The 17,648-nt window shown below is 40.7% G+C and overlaps 1 protein-coding gene across 1 annotated transcript in view; it reads right to left on the bottom strand.

Annotated features, from left to right (window-relative positions):
- LOC310930116 (metabotropic glutamate receptor 4-like) overlaps positions 1–17,648 on the bottom strand; it is a 185,300-nt gene that overhangs the window by 67,898 nt on the left and 99,754 nt on the right. The window contains exon 3 of the mRNA XM_083893038.1: positions 9,133–9,349. Within this exon, the coding sequence (XP_083749164.1) occupies positions 9,133–9,349 (217 nt within the window). The remainder of the gene's footprint in view (positions 1–9,132; positions 9,350–17,648) is intronic.

Here is a 17,648-nt window from a genome sequence, read left to right as displayed (position 1 = left end):
CAATGACAAGTAACTGTTTAAACAAATTGCAACAAGACATATCGCGAGCACTCAGGGGTCATTTGTGTGATGTTAAATAATAAATAAAGGCACAGCTCTCTGACACGCCACCCAGGGGGGGCTGAGCTTGAGATTAAAAGGCCATATGGAGAGAAGCAGGAACATCAGTGTGCTGTGATCTCCTGCCTGGCAAACTGCAGCCGTTTTCAAAATGGTTCAGAGGTTCCGATGTGGCTCTGAGTGGAGCCATGTTTTCTCTAATCTCAGAACCTACTTCTACTTAATATATTGCTTCACCTTGCAGCCGCTACGGTGTTTACACTTGCATGGCCAGGTTCACGGGTTATAGGGTTGGGCAGATAATGTAACTTGTGGATTTTTTATGTAACTGGCGAAACTGTCCAGGGTGCACCCCGACTATCGCCCTGTGTCAGCTGAGATTGGCACAGCTCCCCCCCACAACCCTCATGTCAAGGATAAAGTGGTAGAAGATGGATTTATTTTTTAAGATGATTTAATTTTTAATGCATAAATGTAAAAAGTACTTTAATGTTTCTTAATACAAAGATGAAAAAAGGGCACAAAGTATACACTAGCACTGTTATAACTTTCTCTTTATTGTAATAATTATTCATTTCTTTAACCCTTTAAGACCTCAGCCTCAAATGTTTTTTTCTTGTTTTAACCATACAATTTAGCCAGAAAATGTCCTATGAGTAAGTGCTTTTGCCCAGTTTTCCCAGAGTAACTTGTATTATCTGGCAGTTGTTGTCAATTTATTTTACGCTAAAATAGTGTATTAACAATTAAAAAAAAAACATTCAAAAGCCATTCTTATTGTCTAAAAACTATTTACAGGCGTTTTTCCCCACTTTTTCCCTCTCTGGCAACAAAGACGCTGATTCGCTGGCTTCCTACAACAGTATGAGTGAAATTACTGTAAAAACCACATGATGGCTTTATTGTGCAACTTCTCAGCTTTCAGAAACCGATGGAATTTTTCCGATAGCACAAACCGCCGCGTAATTGCGGTAATGCAAAGTGCGCTTGTGCAAAATCGTATGTGATACACGGTTTATCCTTTCATTAGATTATTGTAATTATTTGATTGTTCGACTTTATTTGACTATATTTAAAACCAGTTACATATTCTTGTTCCTTCTTGTTTAAGGGAAGTATTAGTTCCTTATATGTTTGTTTGTTTTAGGTGGCATTCAAATATAGTTTTTTGAAAATTGTTATTCCTGAAGATTTCAGTCCTGTTTGAGTCGGTGAACCCTGTAGCTCCTGGTAATGTAGTAACAACAAATGTGCAGAGGTGCAGGTCATATATTTCTCTGGGCACCATAACAATTCATTGTTGTCTGATTTTATGCTGCACACAGCACGAGACTGCGAGCAGCAGGACGCGGTGAAAGGAGCTGGTTGCCTCGCTGAGAGGTCGGAGGTGTGCGGCGTGATGCCTGCAGCTCCTTATCTAACAGCTGACTGCAGCTTCTTGTTCCATTACTCGCTGCAATACATCAAACCGATCCGCTGTCAGTAAGTGCCGAAATTCAGCACCGTCTGGTTTGGTCGATGCGTTTGCGTGATTAACGATACATATGGCGCGTACAAGTGCTAAGCTCACTGACATGCATCGCATTTCCTGTGACGACTTCATAATAAAAGTCAACCACATAGCTTTAATGTGATGTTGCATCAGTAATAACTCAATCAAGCTTATTTTTATTTTTTACAAGGTTGCAAACTGAAGATACCAAATTTTTAGTAAAGCAAAATAAAAACATACAAATACTGTGATATTTTCATTATTTTGTGTGTACAATTGACTCAAACACCATTTCGTCATGTTGTTTGGTGATGGATTGTGATATAGCAGAGACCCTTTTCCACTCTTCAAAATGAAAAAAAAAAAGTAATACTGTGAACCATTTTTTCATCTCGGGGGCAGCGGGTCGCATGAGAGTTCAAAAGTATTGATGGATGGACTAAACATCTAGTTGCTTTTGGTCTTTAAAGTGTAACCTGAAATGCCAAGAAATGGGCTGAGAGCTGAGTGAGAGAGAGAGGGAGAGGGAGAAGAGGAAGGAGGCAGAGAGTGTGAAGCATGATCTGGTGGTGAAAGCTGACACCCATGTTGCAGCTGTCTGAAGAAGTGCTGCTCACACTTTAGGTTGTGAGGAGAGAAAAGTGACAGAGCCACAGCTTCAGTGTTTAAAGGGGAGATGAGTTTGGGACAACAAGCCTCTCGCTGATTAAAGAGGAGAGTGATGAAAGAGTGCACCAGTGATGCAAGCATGGACTAAAATAACCAGTGGCAAAATGTGAACGCACTCGCTGATGTTTGACCAGAGATAGGCAGAAGGTAAGTTTTACTAGATACCCATATGCACTGGATTTCACCTGGAAAAGGTGGTTCAAATTGTGGATTTGGTGGCTTTTAAATAAATTATTCAGAGGAAAAACTTCTCATAATCTAACAAGACTTTCTCAGTAATAATTTAGTAAATCATAATTGGGCTGCAACCATCTTCTTTCTTATACTTTGTATTTCCTAGGTGTATCCTCGACCACGCATCCATAAATAGATCACCCGGGAGCAATGCAGAGTTTGCTTTCCTCTCCTCGTTTGCCTCATTTTACATTCTTCACATGAGCTCTGTGGCTAATGCTTGTAATCCTCCTCATCACACAGAGACGGCAGTTACTCCATTAGCAGGGTTTCTCATGTTGATGTCAGGCAGGCCATTGCTTTGCAAGGGGATCTTGTTAGGGTTCTTATTGACATTATGTTTCATTAACTTGATTAATGACATCTATTGGGCCATGCTCCACCGTAATCAACATCTCTGCAGAGAGGTGCTGTCTGCAGCCAGAGATGAGATGCTCTGGGCCTCTGCTTCCCAGTGGTCAACACTTTGTCTCTGCCTCTCTGTCTCCTGTTTGTTTCCAAGAGGCTGCAATCAAAGCAAATCCTATATTCATAAATACCTAAGTGGTTTCTGGAAGAAAAAAAAAGTCCAAGGATAAGGATCTTTACAAATAAGAGATGTGTCTAACATCACAACTAAAAAAAAATCATCCGTTAAGATGCTGCTTCCCAGTTGTTTGTTGATATGGTATTTGGCCTCATTTCCCACCTTGGCTAGCACTGCTGCCACACAGCAAGAAGGTTGTCCTCCCCGTGTGCATGTGTTTTTTCTCCGTGCACTCCAATTTCCTCCCACGGTCCAAAAACATGCAGAGGTTAACTGGACGCTCTGGATCAGGGGCGTCAAACTCGGTTCAGTTCAGTGGCCACATGCAGAGCAATTTGATCTCAAATGGCCCTGACCAGTAAAATAATAGCACTAATAACCTATAAACAACAAGAGCTCCAAAATGTTTTCCTTTGTTTTAAATGTAACCCTTCAACACCTAAGCCTCAATTTAAAATGAAGAAAAACAACAAGGTTTATGTAAAAAAAAAAAAAAAACAGCACAAACTGTCATGTGCATGCGCTAATGTGTCATCTGCGACATGCTCAGTGTTAAAGGTCCCATATTATACCCTATTTCTCCAAGTTAACCTAGTTCCCTGGTGTCCTAATGAACATGTCTGTGACATGCTTTGGTCAAAATACCATAAGGATGAAGCACCACAGCAGTTCAATCACCCTGCCAAAAACAGCCCTGGTCAGAACGCTCGGTTTAGTAGTATCTCTTTAGGTCCACCTTAAAAAAAAACACGAAATTTAAAGGACAGGAAATGACATCACCCACAGAGGCTACTGGGAGCTAACAGCAGTTAGCATTTGGAAAAGTGATCATTTGCAGGCTCTTGCAGGCACATTGCCGTCATATATAACATGTATCCACTTTGTGTAGAACTCTGTGCTGCACTGTGCAATTTCAAGAATATGATGCCTTATTTTACCATTTACACAAGTGCATTAAGGCCACATTATACTTCTCCGACTGCGTATGCGTTATCCGTCTGCGTCACCACGGCGACGCCTCGAGCATTTATACTTCTGCGTCGTGGTGACGGACACTCGCTACAATTTCCCGCTCGATCAGTAGGGGTCGCTGCGCAAGGTTGTTCTGCTTCAGGCTACAGTGAGCAATGGCGTCCGAGAAAGAAAGAGAGAGAAAGACTGTTGTTGAAACAGTGGCCGTTTCTCACTTTTCTGTGTGACAGAACGCAGTTTTAAGATCATTTTAGGCGAGAAATTGGCCATTTAGGGTCTAAACATGTGCTGTGTGTGTATAGATATGACATATTTATAGTTCGGCAGCGGCGTTATCGGCGGGGATCAGCTTTGCCTCTGTCAGGACGCCCGGAGCGCACTGAGAGCCAGCACAGAGCAGCTTCGCTCGGCCTGTCCTGAGGACCAATCACAGCTCTTGCCGTCTCCGTTGTCCCTTGACGGAGTGACGGACACTTAAAAAATATTTCGTGCAGACGGAGACTACGCAGAGGCTCTTCGACAGTCTCTGCGTCGACGCAGAGTCTCTACGTAGCCTACGCAGAGCACTTTACGCAGAAGTATAAATTGGGCTTTAGAGCTTACAGATCACCGTGGATCTACAAAATCAGAGTCATAGTGTTATATAATCTTTGACACCCTTGCTCTAGATTGACTGTAGGTGTGAATGTAAACAATTGTTTTTCCTTTTTGTCCTGTGATGAACTGGCAACCACTTTCTAAGATAATAAAAAAGGATTTATCTAATGATATATAGGAAAACATGATACCAACTCAAACATAGTCCAAGTGAAAAGTGCAGGTGAGTGAATGACACAGTTGAGATCCAGCATATTCATTCATAACATCATAAGTTTTTCATTTTTGGAAGCACAAAAACACTTGTTTTTCTCAGATGGTGAAGTTGTAATGAGAAACAAATGACTTTTTAACTGCACTGATGTTGTAATGTAATGAGCTGGTCTCCTGTGCGAAGGCCTTGTGTTGTTGCTGTTGTTGTTGTCGACCAACAGTATATTGTTTAAAGTCGGCTACACTGCAGTGTCCCAAATTCTGGGCTACATTTGAAGGACAACAGACCCATTTGATGTTTTCTGAGATACACTCGTACACAGAAAAAAAGTGATTTCTTCATCCATGGCTGTGTATCGTACATCTGCTCCTACACCTCTCCCTCCGGGACTCGTCAAATCCTGGGTCAGTGAATGTGAGATGAGAAACTTCTCACTTTGAAAACCCCAAGAAGAGGAATAGTGAAGGTTACTGACTTTAAGCTCTGAGAGTTGTTTGCCCAGGAGGAAAAGAAAAAAAGAAAAAGGAAAGATTTGAAGAAAAAATATAAAAAATACCTGGAATTCGTATTTATCTGCTTCTTACTCACATTTACTCAGTAACTATTTTAAGAGACAGAGGGGAAATTTGTGCTGCTGCAACTCCAAGAAGGTGACTGTGGCTGTCAGGGCTGCTGCTGTGGAATCACATGTGCAACTTGTGTTTTTCAGGAAAACTGAAGACGTAGCATGTCTACTTGCCTGCTTCTATGACGATGTCCTGAACATACAACTACCTGGATGACTGAGGTTCCTTTGCAGTTAAGTTTTTCTGGTTAATCGATTCATCTTTCAATTCAAACTGAAACTCTAAAACTTGAAGATATCCTGTTTATTGTTATCTAAAACCCTTGAATTTAAGAAACTAAGGAATAGCTTGAAGTGCAAGTCTAACTTAAGCCTAACCTACAATTAATCGAATAACTCATATATCAACAACAATATGACAAATTTGAATATTGAAAAACAAAAACAATTTTAACAAAAAAAACACATAATCATACCTAATTTACATTTGACATCTAAATTTGAGTAATAATCCTTCATAATTTTTCGAACTTTTTTTGAGAAATCCACATTTTTAACTAATCTCTGAGTTTATTCTATCGCTTGACCAAGTTGACCCTGTTCAATTATGATTTCCTTCTCTTATTTGACATTTATTTGGAAAACAGACAGGAAGGCTACTCACAACTCTAAACAATATTTGTTTTTTAATCACACATCTAGAATCTTTAAAAAGTGGACCTTAAAAAACAGCTATGGTCTATATTTGTTTTGTAGGCACACTGTATGTAAACAGTCCTTGTTTTGGAAAGAATAGCAATCAATTTGCACATTTTTTGGAAGCCAAATGTGGCTTCCCACAAAGTTTATGATCTTTAATTGTTCCCCGAAAAAAAACAACTAAATCTGAGCTCTGTTTAAATTCAGTTTTATTTCACAGTTTAGTCGGATAATACCAAACACGATAAACCTTGATTAAATGATGATGTACATTATGAACCTATTTTCATGTATATTTTTGTTAATTCACTATCACAATTCAAACTATCAGAACCTGAAGAAGTGTCATTTAAATGATTAAACAATCAAAATGGTTACCACTTAGCACAATTCCATCAATCAATTTACCAAGTGCTTTCAGCTCTAATGCAGATTATCTGTAATCTAGAACTGACCAAACAATCAATTGATTGATAGGGTGAGAATAAATGAAGTGACTATTGATGTTTTTACCGTTGTTCACAGAGAAATAATAGCCTAGACACTCAAGCAAGTGTTTAACACTTTATCAGATAAACAGACACATTTCAGTCTGTGGCTTTTGTCAGCGTCACGTTGAGGAGACATGTGTTTACGCTGCCCTTTACCATCACTCTCACCGCTGTTTGTATAACATTTAGAGATTATTTATTTAGAGATTATATAAAACACCTTCTGTGCATTTTAATGGGCTCCAAATCTCTTCGCATTTTCGGAGAGCGAACGTGGCATGTAAGGTTGTTTTCGTTTGTTTTCTTACAAACCATGTCAAATAACGGCGCCGTCCTCAAACACCTCCTTTAATGGCTCCGCATTGATTCAGTATTTATCTGGAGTGCTTAAAAACTACTTGCAAACCACTTGCACCTCCCGATTCTTTCGGCTGTGACAAAATGCCTGACACGTTTTACCCAGAATGACTTACTTTCCTTCCCTCAGCTGTCTCTGATTTGTGCCCGGGCGATTTAGTGTTCAGAGAGTGACGGACGTAATTGATGAACTAGCACAGCCAAGTTGTTCTCAGTCTGTCTGGGCACACATCAAACTTAGAGACAGGGTACCTTTAATTTCACTTACATCGAGTCAAACAAAACACTCATACTCTTTAGGAACTCTTTCAGTTTCTTCGATGAGAGTGAGAAAGCAAAGGGAAAGAGGATCCAAGAGAGTTTCCCAGCTTCTCCCCACAGTCCAAACACATGCGGACTGGGGTCAGGTTAATTGAAGGCTCTAAATTGACCATCGGTGTGAATAATGTGAACGGTTGTTTGTGTCTGTCGGCTCTGCGAGTGTACGGAGGATGTAGCCACACGCCGTTCACCCAACGTTAGCTGGGATTGGCTACAGCTCCCCAAATTATAATGAGCATAGTTAATGGATTGAATGATGGAGAGACAGTTCATCCATTTTCTCACGCTTTATCCTCGACATTGAGGGCGGCGCTATGCCAGTCTCAGCTAACATAGGGCGATAGATAGATGGGGTCACACCCTGGACAGTTCGCCCGTCCATCACAGGGCCATGTAGAGACAAACAACCATTCACTCTCACACTCATGGTCATTTTAGAGTGTCCAATGTACCTAATGTTTTTGGACTGAAATCCAGTACAGACCCACACCATAGTCTACTTAAACGACTGCAAGTGACAGTTGTATAATGATATGGACCTATGAATGCTGCATGACCATCAGATGCATCTAGATATCAAAGCAAATCTTGAATTGCTTTAGTTAGGAGATGAAGGGAAACTTGCGGCAAATGTTCTGACAGCAGTGTAAGCGGGTGGGAGTATCAAAGGTCACATGCAACCACGTGGAAGGGGTGTTTGGGTTTGAATCAATACTGTGTTGGGCTCTTACTTCAAAGGAACCCCCTCAGAGGGCTCACCTCTCCTAACAGCACCTTCAGATTACACATACTGTAAGTCTGTTCATTCTGTAGTTTGAGTTTCATGTAATTGAATGGAACTTCAAAGGCCCTCACATCTTAACAGGGCCTCACTCTTCATTTAAGCCACCAAAGGTTTCACTTGAGTGAATTGACTAAGCCAGCTCTAACATTAGATCTAACAAGTGCTGACAAAATGGCAATTATTTTAAATATTGAATGGAATTTTTTTATTTTTTTATTTTTTTTAAGTAACATAATTAAAGGTGCCATCCATTATTCGACAAAAACTAGCAAGACCAGACTGTATTTAAAAATAGTGCTGGGCACGTTAACACGCCTTAACATGACACGTTTCCATGACGACTGACCCTGGAAAAAGACACCTGTGATGTCACGTAACTCCCGATTGTTAAAATGAATTAAAAACAGGCACACATACGCAGTTGTGTGCCTCCAGTGCCTCCAGTTCGCGTGCGTCTTTTTCCAGTCAGTCGTCATGGAAACGCACCATGCGTTTATGTTGACGCTGTTAACGCCGTTATTGCCGTTAACCGCCATTAATATGCCCAGCACTATTTAAAAAAACTACACCCTTGACCCCCAGTGCCTCCGGTGTCAGTCTGTATTTGAAGAAACATGGATGTCATGACAGGTCGCTAAAAATGAAACCAAAAACATCTGGATTGCCCCCTGGTGGCTGGCTGCAGCATTAAGTCCACGCCCTCCATGATAGAATGCGGGAAATTGGCGAAAATATGTCCAAACTACTACTTTTTCTGACAATGATTTTCTGTCATTAAGTAGCACAGTGAAGTCTGTCCGAGTCTTCATGTCTCTGATACAGTTGGTTTTATTTAGTGATACCATCACTGTCTGAGTCTGAGAAAGTGGAGAAATGTGTTACTAAAAGGATTAATATGCACACATTGTCCCAAACAAAATTGTAAAACCTCTTTGAGGTTGACCTCTGAATGTTCCACAAAGGTAAATCGAAATGTCTCCCATCCATTCATCGCTGTCTGTACTGTGTGTTCTGAAATCAAATGCAACGTTCGACCTCACTGATTGATTTTTGATTGCATATTTCTGAGCTTTGCAGATTTTCTATGGCGCTGTGTGTTTGCATCTTCCCACGCACCAGCAGAAACGATATATGAGGCCAAGTGTACTCACCGTCCTCCCGAGACTTCTGAATGAAGGCATCGACGCCGCTCTCTCCGTAGTTTCCCTCCGAAGCCACTGTGGAGACATAGTTCCAGCGCATGGCCTTGACGATGTCCACCATGGCCTGGGCCTGGTAGGTGTCCGGAGGAACCACCCGGGAGAAGAAGTCGTAGCGCGTGTTGTCGCTGAGCTCCGGAGCTGTGGAGGCGTAGCTCACCTGGGGTATCTGTGCGGGAGTGAACGGGTAATAGTTTGATTAGTTTCCAAGAGCTGCCTTGTAATGAAATTGGAACGTTTAAGGAAAGATATTTGTTTTAAAACTCAAACAACAAGACAATCCGAGGTGCGACAACGCAACATAAAGAGACACATTATATAGTAATAAAAAATATAGAACGTAAGCATAACAGTTCACCTACAGTGCAGTGCAAGATTTGTATAGTTATAGTTGAATCAAATGTGGCAAACCAGAACCTTTGAGTTTACAAATAATGTGAGGCATAAAATAAACATATTTTGCGCTAACTTTGTAAAGAGGAAGTTTTTTGGATGCTTCATTATGATCCATCTAGATCCATCATTTATTCACCCCATGGAGTGAAGTATTGTTTTTAGTGGCTCTGTGTGTCTGTGCTTCTGCACGTTTGCACTTGCCAATATGACCAACAGAGGCCGCCAGGGGTTTGTTGCGTGAATTGGGGTGAAGTCTGTCATCTCTGGTTGCCTTGTTCATTCTGTGGTTTGTAGACTAACAGAAGCAAATTCAAAGAAGAAGCCAGTATAGAGATCAGAGATGTGGTTAAAGTGAAACACTATCCTGGTTTTCAATGTTTATATATATATATAAACATATGAACAGAAAGTGTTTCCTGGTAATAATACACAGTCTGCCTTTTCGATGAGGATTTGCCGTCATGTTTTCCGGTTTCTCATCAAAAATGAGGGCACAGTGCACTGAGTGAAACATGATCCTAATCACAGCACCATTCTACCTCTAGGTGTCTTTGCAACATGTAGCATTTCATTATCGCAGACCTGTAGGCTGGGACACACGCTCACGCACGAGCGCACACACACACACCCAATAACATCCAGCTACCACTTGACATCAAACATTTGACTTCAAGGCAATCCCTTCCTAAATGAAACAACACTAAGGAACTACACTGAGGTTCTCAGTGACAGATCACTGAGAGAATATAAAATCGATTTTTTTTTAAACGCGAGTAAAGAGAAAAAGGGGGTCAGTCAAAAGCGAGCGAAATAATGATTGAAAAGAAGACGTATCAACCAGTGATTTGTGTAGGTGTGTTAGTTGTTACTGTGCTTAGGTCCCAGTGTGAAATGTTGCTAACAGGGGTATAGTAGACAGTCAATGTGTATAAATGCCTTCGTGGCTATGTGCGAACAAGGATTGAGCCTAATGGAGACATCCGTCCATCCATCCACGGGGGGGGGGGCTACAGCCAATCCCGCCTTCTACACATCTGACATACGAATATAAACAACCATGCACACTCACATCGACAGTAAATTTAGAGTCTCGGATTAACCTAACACGAATCTGTATGAATGTGTTTGGACTGTGAGAGGAAGCTGGAGAACAAACACCGCACATAATGTCCCCAGTGGAACAGGCATTGGAGACTTCCATCCATCCATCCATTTTCTACCACTTTATCCTCCACAGGAGGGCGATAGGCGGGGTACACCCTGGACAGTTTGCCAGTCCATCACAGGCGCCACATATACTGACAAACAACCATTTACTCTCACAAGCACACATATGTGGTCAATTTAGAATGACCAATTTACCGAATCCCCATTATTGCATCTTTTTGGACTGTGAGAGGAAGCCGGAGAACCCGGAGAAAACTCACGTACACGCGGGGAGAACGCGCAAACTCCATGCAGAAAGGCCCTTGTTCCAACCGGCTTAGTGAAAAGTGAAGACTTATGCCAAATTTTAAGGAGATCCCTCTCGGTAGTCTTGAGACGTCACGCTGTCACCTGAGTGGAACATATTGATGGATGCACAGACAGCCTGCAAGCATAATGTCTCCGGCTGTGTTTGTCACCAGCACAGAGGCATTGACTCTCCACATTTAAGTGAATTAAAAAATGTTCTTGTTGAAATGTTAAGTATTTTCAATGCAACTTGAGGCAGAGTTGAAACGTCCCTGTGAAAACTTGCATAAGGGCTCTCAGTAATTGAATTTACTGTGTTTTATTACAGTGGTTTCACAAATTAAGTCAGATGTATGTCTTTACTATAGCACCGCCCGTCACACAGAAAAATTAGTCCTGCATTGCACCAAATAATCAGTGCCTTTTTATATATATTGACAGAAAACAGCAAAGGTGCCCTGCAGAGAATCTGATACCTCATGAGTATGCACGACATGGTGCGTGGATTAAGGTGTTGAGCATCCTGTTATGTGTCCTGCATCTGAGATGAGCCAAAGTGCAGACGGGAAGGGAGGGGGAAATTTGAAGAGAAAGTAAATCATAGCTGAAAGTGTGATCCTTTTCTTGGCATGCAACTTTCTCGGCTATGAGATCCAATGTCAAAGACTCAGCAGAGTGCAAAGCTGTTTGATTGTTGTGACTATTATCAGGTACAGATCGGGGCTGAAAATAGCAGATTCATGTAACGCCGAGTCAGTCAGACAATCTGTCAGTTTGTCTGAAGGTGATAAGTTGCTGTTTACTGTGAGTAATGTGAAAATGTTCTGTCTGTCTGGGCCATAATATTTCAAGAACTTGTGATTATCAGCCGCTATTCATGCTCTTAGTCTTCAGAAGCAGAGGTTGTGAATGAAATGAAGGAAATGGAAAGACATTCGGTCCAATATTAGGTGTAAAAAAAAAAAGAAACTTTTACGCATGCAAATGAAAGTAACAAACATGGACCAGCGTGAATCATGCCATACTGCATCATCTCAATTTCACTGGTTTAAAAAAAGCCCTAAAATCGTGTCTCGCTTGTCTCTGCTTGTTTGAAAGTTACATCAACTTAAATTTTCACTTTAGACTAAATCAGTCTTTCTCATGATATTTAGAGTAGATTGTATGCATCTGGCCTTATCTCCACCGTCTGATCTCTAACAAGGACGTGTTTGATTTCTCATTCAAAACATTTATTTGGACAAATAGCATCAAGTTTGGAGATAAAGCCTCAGCTAAAAATATAATGTGCCCCCTGAAAATGTTTTTCAAATTTTAGACCATTTAGTGACACATGTATTTCAACTGCTATTTATTTCCTTTTGAGCTCAGACAAGGACTAACTTCATGATGATAATGTTGCGTGGGTGAAGTATTTGTGCCTGTACAAATTGCTGTATGCTGATCTATATATAGTCAAAAAAAAAAGAAAAATAGCTGACTATATCTGCACCTGTCAGATGCACCTGACAGATTCTTGCGACCTACAGCGCAGTCCAAATACAGAACATCTGCTTCATATTCAAATTGCATATGGGGAAAACAGGTATATACTTATCCTCACTACTTGGCCGTATCATTTCACCGCCTGTCTTTCAACAGAGACATTCATATGATTATAGACATTCATAAGTGGTCATTTTTATCATATATATGATTTTACATATTACAGACAATCTTCAAAACAAATTCTTCATGACTAGAAGTACACACAAACATAGAGTTTCCATTGTGTTTAAAGCTAAAATGACAGCATTTAGTGGTAGAAAGGAAACTTGGCTCGTATCCAGATGTTGGCTAGTTCGAATCCTAACAGGTCAGGGGCTGAGGTATCTCTGAGCAACCTACCCAATCCCTATTATTCCCCATTGATTGGGTTAATTGGACCGCAGCCACAGGGAGGCAGCATCCTGTGCTCCTAGTGCAAATCCCAAGCCTGGATAAATTGGAGGGTTGAGTCAGAAAGGTCATTCGGTGTAAAAAAAAACCAAAAAAAAAACCTCTTCCAAATCCAATATGCGGATCACTGATCCACTCTGGTGACCCCTAGAGAGGGAGATGCCAAAAGAATAAAAAAAAAACTTCTGATTTCTGTCATGGTTGCTGTTTTATTCTCTATTTGAAAAACTGACTCTGCCAAGCAATACTATCAATCCTGATGGAGGGAGCATTTGTGTCTATACAGAGGCAGTTTATCCTCTTAAAGTGCTGAATGATTGGGTTTTGTGAGCATTACAATTCACTTTTTTTTTTCGTAGGGGTTTTCTACAGTCATTGTCCAAACTTGTTTGGAGCAGTCTCCCTTTACTAGCTCAGTGTTGCCGTCGCCTTTATCTGTCTTAACAGAAAACACGTCCTGTTTGCAGTGCAGGGAACAGGAGATCTAAAGAGTGTGATTACGCACCTCAAGAGCAGCTGAATCTCAGCAGCTCGGTGGCTTTTTCTGTTGCATGTGTCACAAACAACACTTTCTGTGCACTTTTCAGAGGGAAATCACTCTGGCATTTTTGTTTCCCATTTCCATTAATTTTTTTGGGGGGGGGGACAAACAACAGGGCTTTGATTGAAATATCTTCAGGACCAGTGAATATGTGGCGGCTTCACACTCTTGGAGTACAGTAGAGCATTTAGAGCTCTTTAAAGTATATATGGGGATTTTTAAAGGCACACCATATGTAAAACGTAGCAGTTGACGTCATTTAAAGGCAAACAAAAACATTAGAATGGTCCATCACCTTCAATATAAATACAGATGTCTATAGATTGACTAATTCTGCCTCGTGTAAGTTCATTACTCAAAAAATAAATTGTCTCATCATTTAGAAATATCACCTTTCTCGTCATTTTTAATTAAGAAATGTCACATTATTTCTTTAATTTGACCAATGCGGCTTTATTTACAACAATATCTCTGAATCTCGTAATATGTAAAATGTGAAAGCTTTTTTAAAAATAAAAACTAACAAACAAACAAGCTCCATTTACTGAGCTAGTAAAGAAATACATACATTCAATTATTTAAATTTTATTCCCCTGGGCATTTTTTTATGAGCATCATCAACATTTAGCGCTGCATGCTGTAAATGTAGAAACAAACTGTGAAAACAATCATACACTAAAACATCTGTCAGGCTCCAAAGTCTTAACAGCTCAACGTCTTCTTTGTACTCTTCACCGATGGGCTCTGGCATTGACTTTGCCCGGTGTCAGAAAAGCTACAGAGCAGCAGAGCTTACATCCATCCAAAAAAAAAAAAAAAGAAAGGCCTCGCAGAGCAGGTGCTTTGTGTTTTCAGAATCAGAATACTTTATTAATCCCCAGGGGGGGGATTTTAATTATACAGTACAGGTAGCATACCAGGTACCAGCTACTATTGCTGTAACACAGGCTGCATTTATACCGTCAGTGTCAGTGGACAAAATAGCCCCGTACTCACTATAATTAGGCACAGATAATGCCTGCACTTTTCTGCTACTGCATCATGCATGTCAGAGGAGCAATGTGTAAGAGGAGGCTAACTGTCAAATTCATGATCCACACAAATATGAGCAGCGACAATAAAGTCAAGGCAACAGTCTTCTCTGATCCTACTATCCCATCTCTTTTTTTCATATTCAGATTCATATCTTGGCTCTTGTCTATATCCTCACTACGTTATCCTCACTGTCTGACAACTGATGATTTCATATTTGTTCTGTATAAACTATCAAATAACTATGAATGGGACTCTACACTCAAAGAAGTGCTAAGTAGAACCATATAAGGTTCTTCGGCTTGTCGTCATAGGAGAACCCTTTTTGGCTCCACGTAGAACCTTTTTATAAAGGTTCCACCTGGAAACCTTTTTAAACCCTTTATTCAGCAAAGGGGTTTTAAAGGGTTCTCTGGATCCAACCCAAATGGTTCCAGGAAGAACCTCAGCCCTTGTAGAAGGACTCTTATGGAACCCTTATTTCTAAGAGTGTAGTTTAGTTTAGTCTAGGTTTAGTTTCTTAGTTCCCTGGTGTGATACTTTACTGCTGTGACCTTTGTCAGAGATGGTTATCTGAATACCATAGTTGTGACAAGTGATTATTGGAGTTACTGATGACTTTCTGTGATCTTGAACCAGTCTGGCCATTCTCATCTGACCTCTTGACACACCCCCCCCAAAGAGAACTGACTCTCACTGGATGTTTTCTCTTTGTCCAATCGTCAATCCCTGTCGATCTGTTGAAGTAGTCGATCAACAGTTTCTGAAACACTCTGACCCTGTCTGGTACTATAGCAACCATGCCATGCTCACTTAAATCATTTCCTTCTGATTCTGGTGATCAGTTTTAACTTGGCCATGTCTTCATATCTGATGGGATTGATTTGCTGCCATGTGACTTACTGATTAGATATGTAAGTGTACCCAATAAAGTGGCTGATAAGTACATATATATATATATGTATTGTTAATCATAGTTTAATTTAGAATCTTTTCAACTACAATACCACATTTCCTTATATAACAACAATAACTCTTCTACTAAGCACAAGAGTCTGCACTGAACACAGCTGTAAAGTTTTCAAATTGCCAACTTTTGCACAGACCCAAACAAGAGACACAGGCACACAATTACTTAATTGACATTCTGTGGTTTCTAAATGCAATTTTGGGGCATGTGAATACATTTGGGTCTGGGCAATGGTTGCCAACAAAAAAAAGTGAAGTAGTTTAAATGTTGCAGCGAGGGCTGGCGTTGAACTCTCGGAGTCAAACGCTTCTCTTTGGGATCCAGACTTTCTCCTTAATTGCTATCAGCTGCTGTTGACACTGAGGAGAGATTAAAGTTTCACTTTGTTACTGTCAGGGTAAGTGAAGCAGTAAATAGCTAGGCCTCCTGAATAGAAAACCAATCCCTGCATAATGACATAACAAAACAGATTCTCGCTGCTTTGAGAGCGAACAACTACACAGCCCTGAACACAATGGGCACTTTTGGCTATGACTAGGACATATTATCCATTGTGATATAAAGGCCTGTATTGCAGTGGAAATTATTTCATTATCTCCATTATTTTCTTGTATGTCACAATGGCTTTGCCTCCAATCTCCTGTGTTTGTATTTATTTTGATGCACAACATAACGATTTAAGGTCAAGAGTTAATTAAGCTAAAACTGTATGGATTGAAAGTCCGGGATAATGGCGTCTAATTTCAGCAGCTGCCACATCATACAGCCGTGCGGTGAGGTGAGGTGAGGTCCCACTGGCCACCATCAAATGTTCTGCCCCAAGAGGGCCAGCAATGAAATCTCTGAGCATGCTTCAGACCTTTTCATAATATTTCCATCTCTCAAATGTGACCTTTTATACTTTGGCTTTCGGTTGAATTGAGAGAAGACGGCGGAAGCCTATAAAATTGAGCTCATCCGGCTTTGCCTTCCACAGAGACTGACCGTACTTCAATCATGCAGATCACTCTGGAGAACCAAAGACTGGAGACTCCCGCTCTTGCCTTCTTGAATTGATGATAACTGAGCTGAACCTGTTGTGTGTCATGTGACCGTTAAGAATGAGGCAGGATATAAGATCTTTGCCTGAAGAGGTGTGTCTTCAAATGTGTTAACTCCATCTTACCAAAAAGCAATTATGGTAAATTACAAGCCAGAACAGACGATTTAATATTGACGCTGACATTTACATTAAATAGCATTGCATTAAAAGCAATGTACAGTTCTTTAAAATACAGTAGAAGCAAACATCTAATATCTTGACTACTACTTCTCCCTCTCTCATTTTCTCTCTTCTCTGTCTCTGTGTGTGTGTGTGAAGGAGAGAGTGGAGAGGGTTAGGGGCGGCGAAAAGTAAGTAGTCAAATGCTCAGTCCATAGGGGGCGATAGTCGCTCTGCTCCGGAGCTTTAAAAGAAATTTAGACTTTTGTGAGACATTGAGGTCGTTAGAAAATAGATGTGTTTGTGGGTCGCAGCAACCTTCATTGTGAACCCCAGCACTGAATCTATTTAACCTCCAGCTTAACATTTATAAAAATGGATGCCTCTGGGCTATTTTTGTATGAATAAAATGAATAGACAAATCCAGATTGTAGTAGCAAGATGGTATCTGTACTGTTTAGTCAAATGAACCAATATCTCTGGATGCAGAATCACTGGCCCGGAGTGACCAATCGGGAGAACCGTTAGAATTCCCGCTGGGCCTCTTACCTGTTCCTCTGGTCGCAAGCAATATAATTATACAACCATAATGTCCGACATAAAAGTAGATGTGACATTTCACATTGTATCGATGTGACACAGCAGCGGGATGGAAATTAAACGATGGAAGCTTCCACCTGAGGGGAACGTGCACGCACACACGCCCATGTAAAACCCTTTATAAAGTGGGCCGGTCCATACAGCCTGGCTGCGGAGTTATGAGCAGTGTTGCCAGATGAGGCGGTTTTCTGCCCAATTGGGCTACTTTTGTTTTACGTCAGGTGGGAAAAAATACATTGGGCGGGTGAATAAAATTTGTGCTTTGTGTTTCTGTCCACATTTGGAGTTTTTGTAGTCCTCATACAGGTAATTTGTGATGTAAATAATAATGCCCA

This window comes from Microchirus variegatus (genome assembly GCF_963457635.1).
Source record: "Microchirus variegatus genome assembly, chromosome: 7".
In the NCBI taxonomy this organism is placed as follows: Eukaryota; Metazoa; Chordata; class Actinopteri; order Pleuronectiformes; family Soleidae; genus Microchirus; species Microchirus variegatus.
Note: the sequence above shows the minus strand (reverse complement) of the source record. Positions and strands in the feature narration are given on the sequence as shown.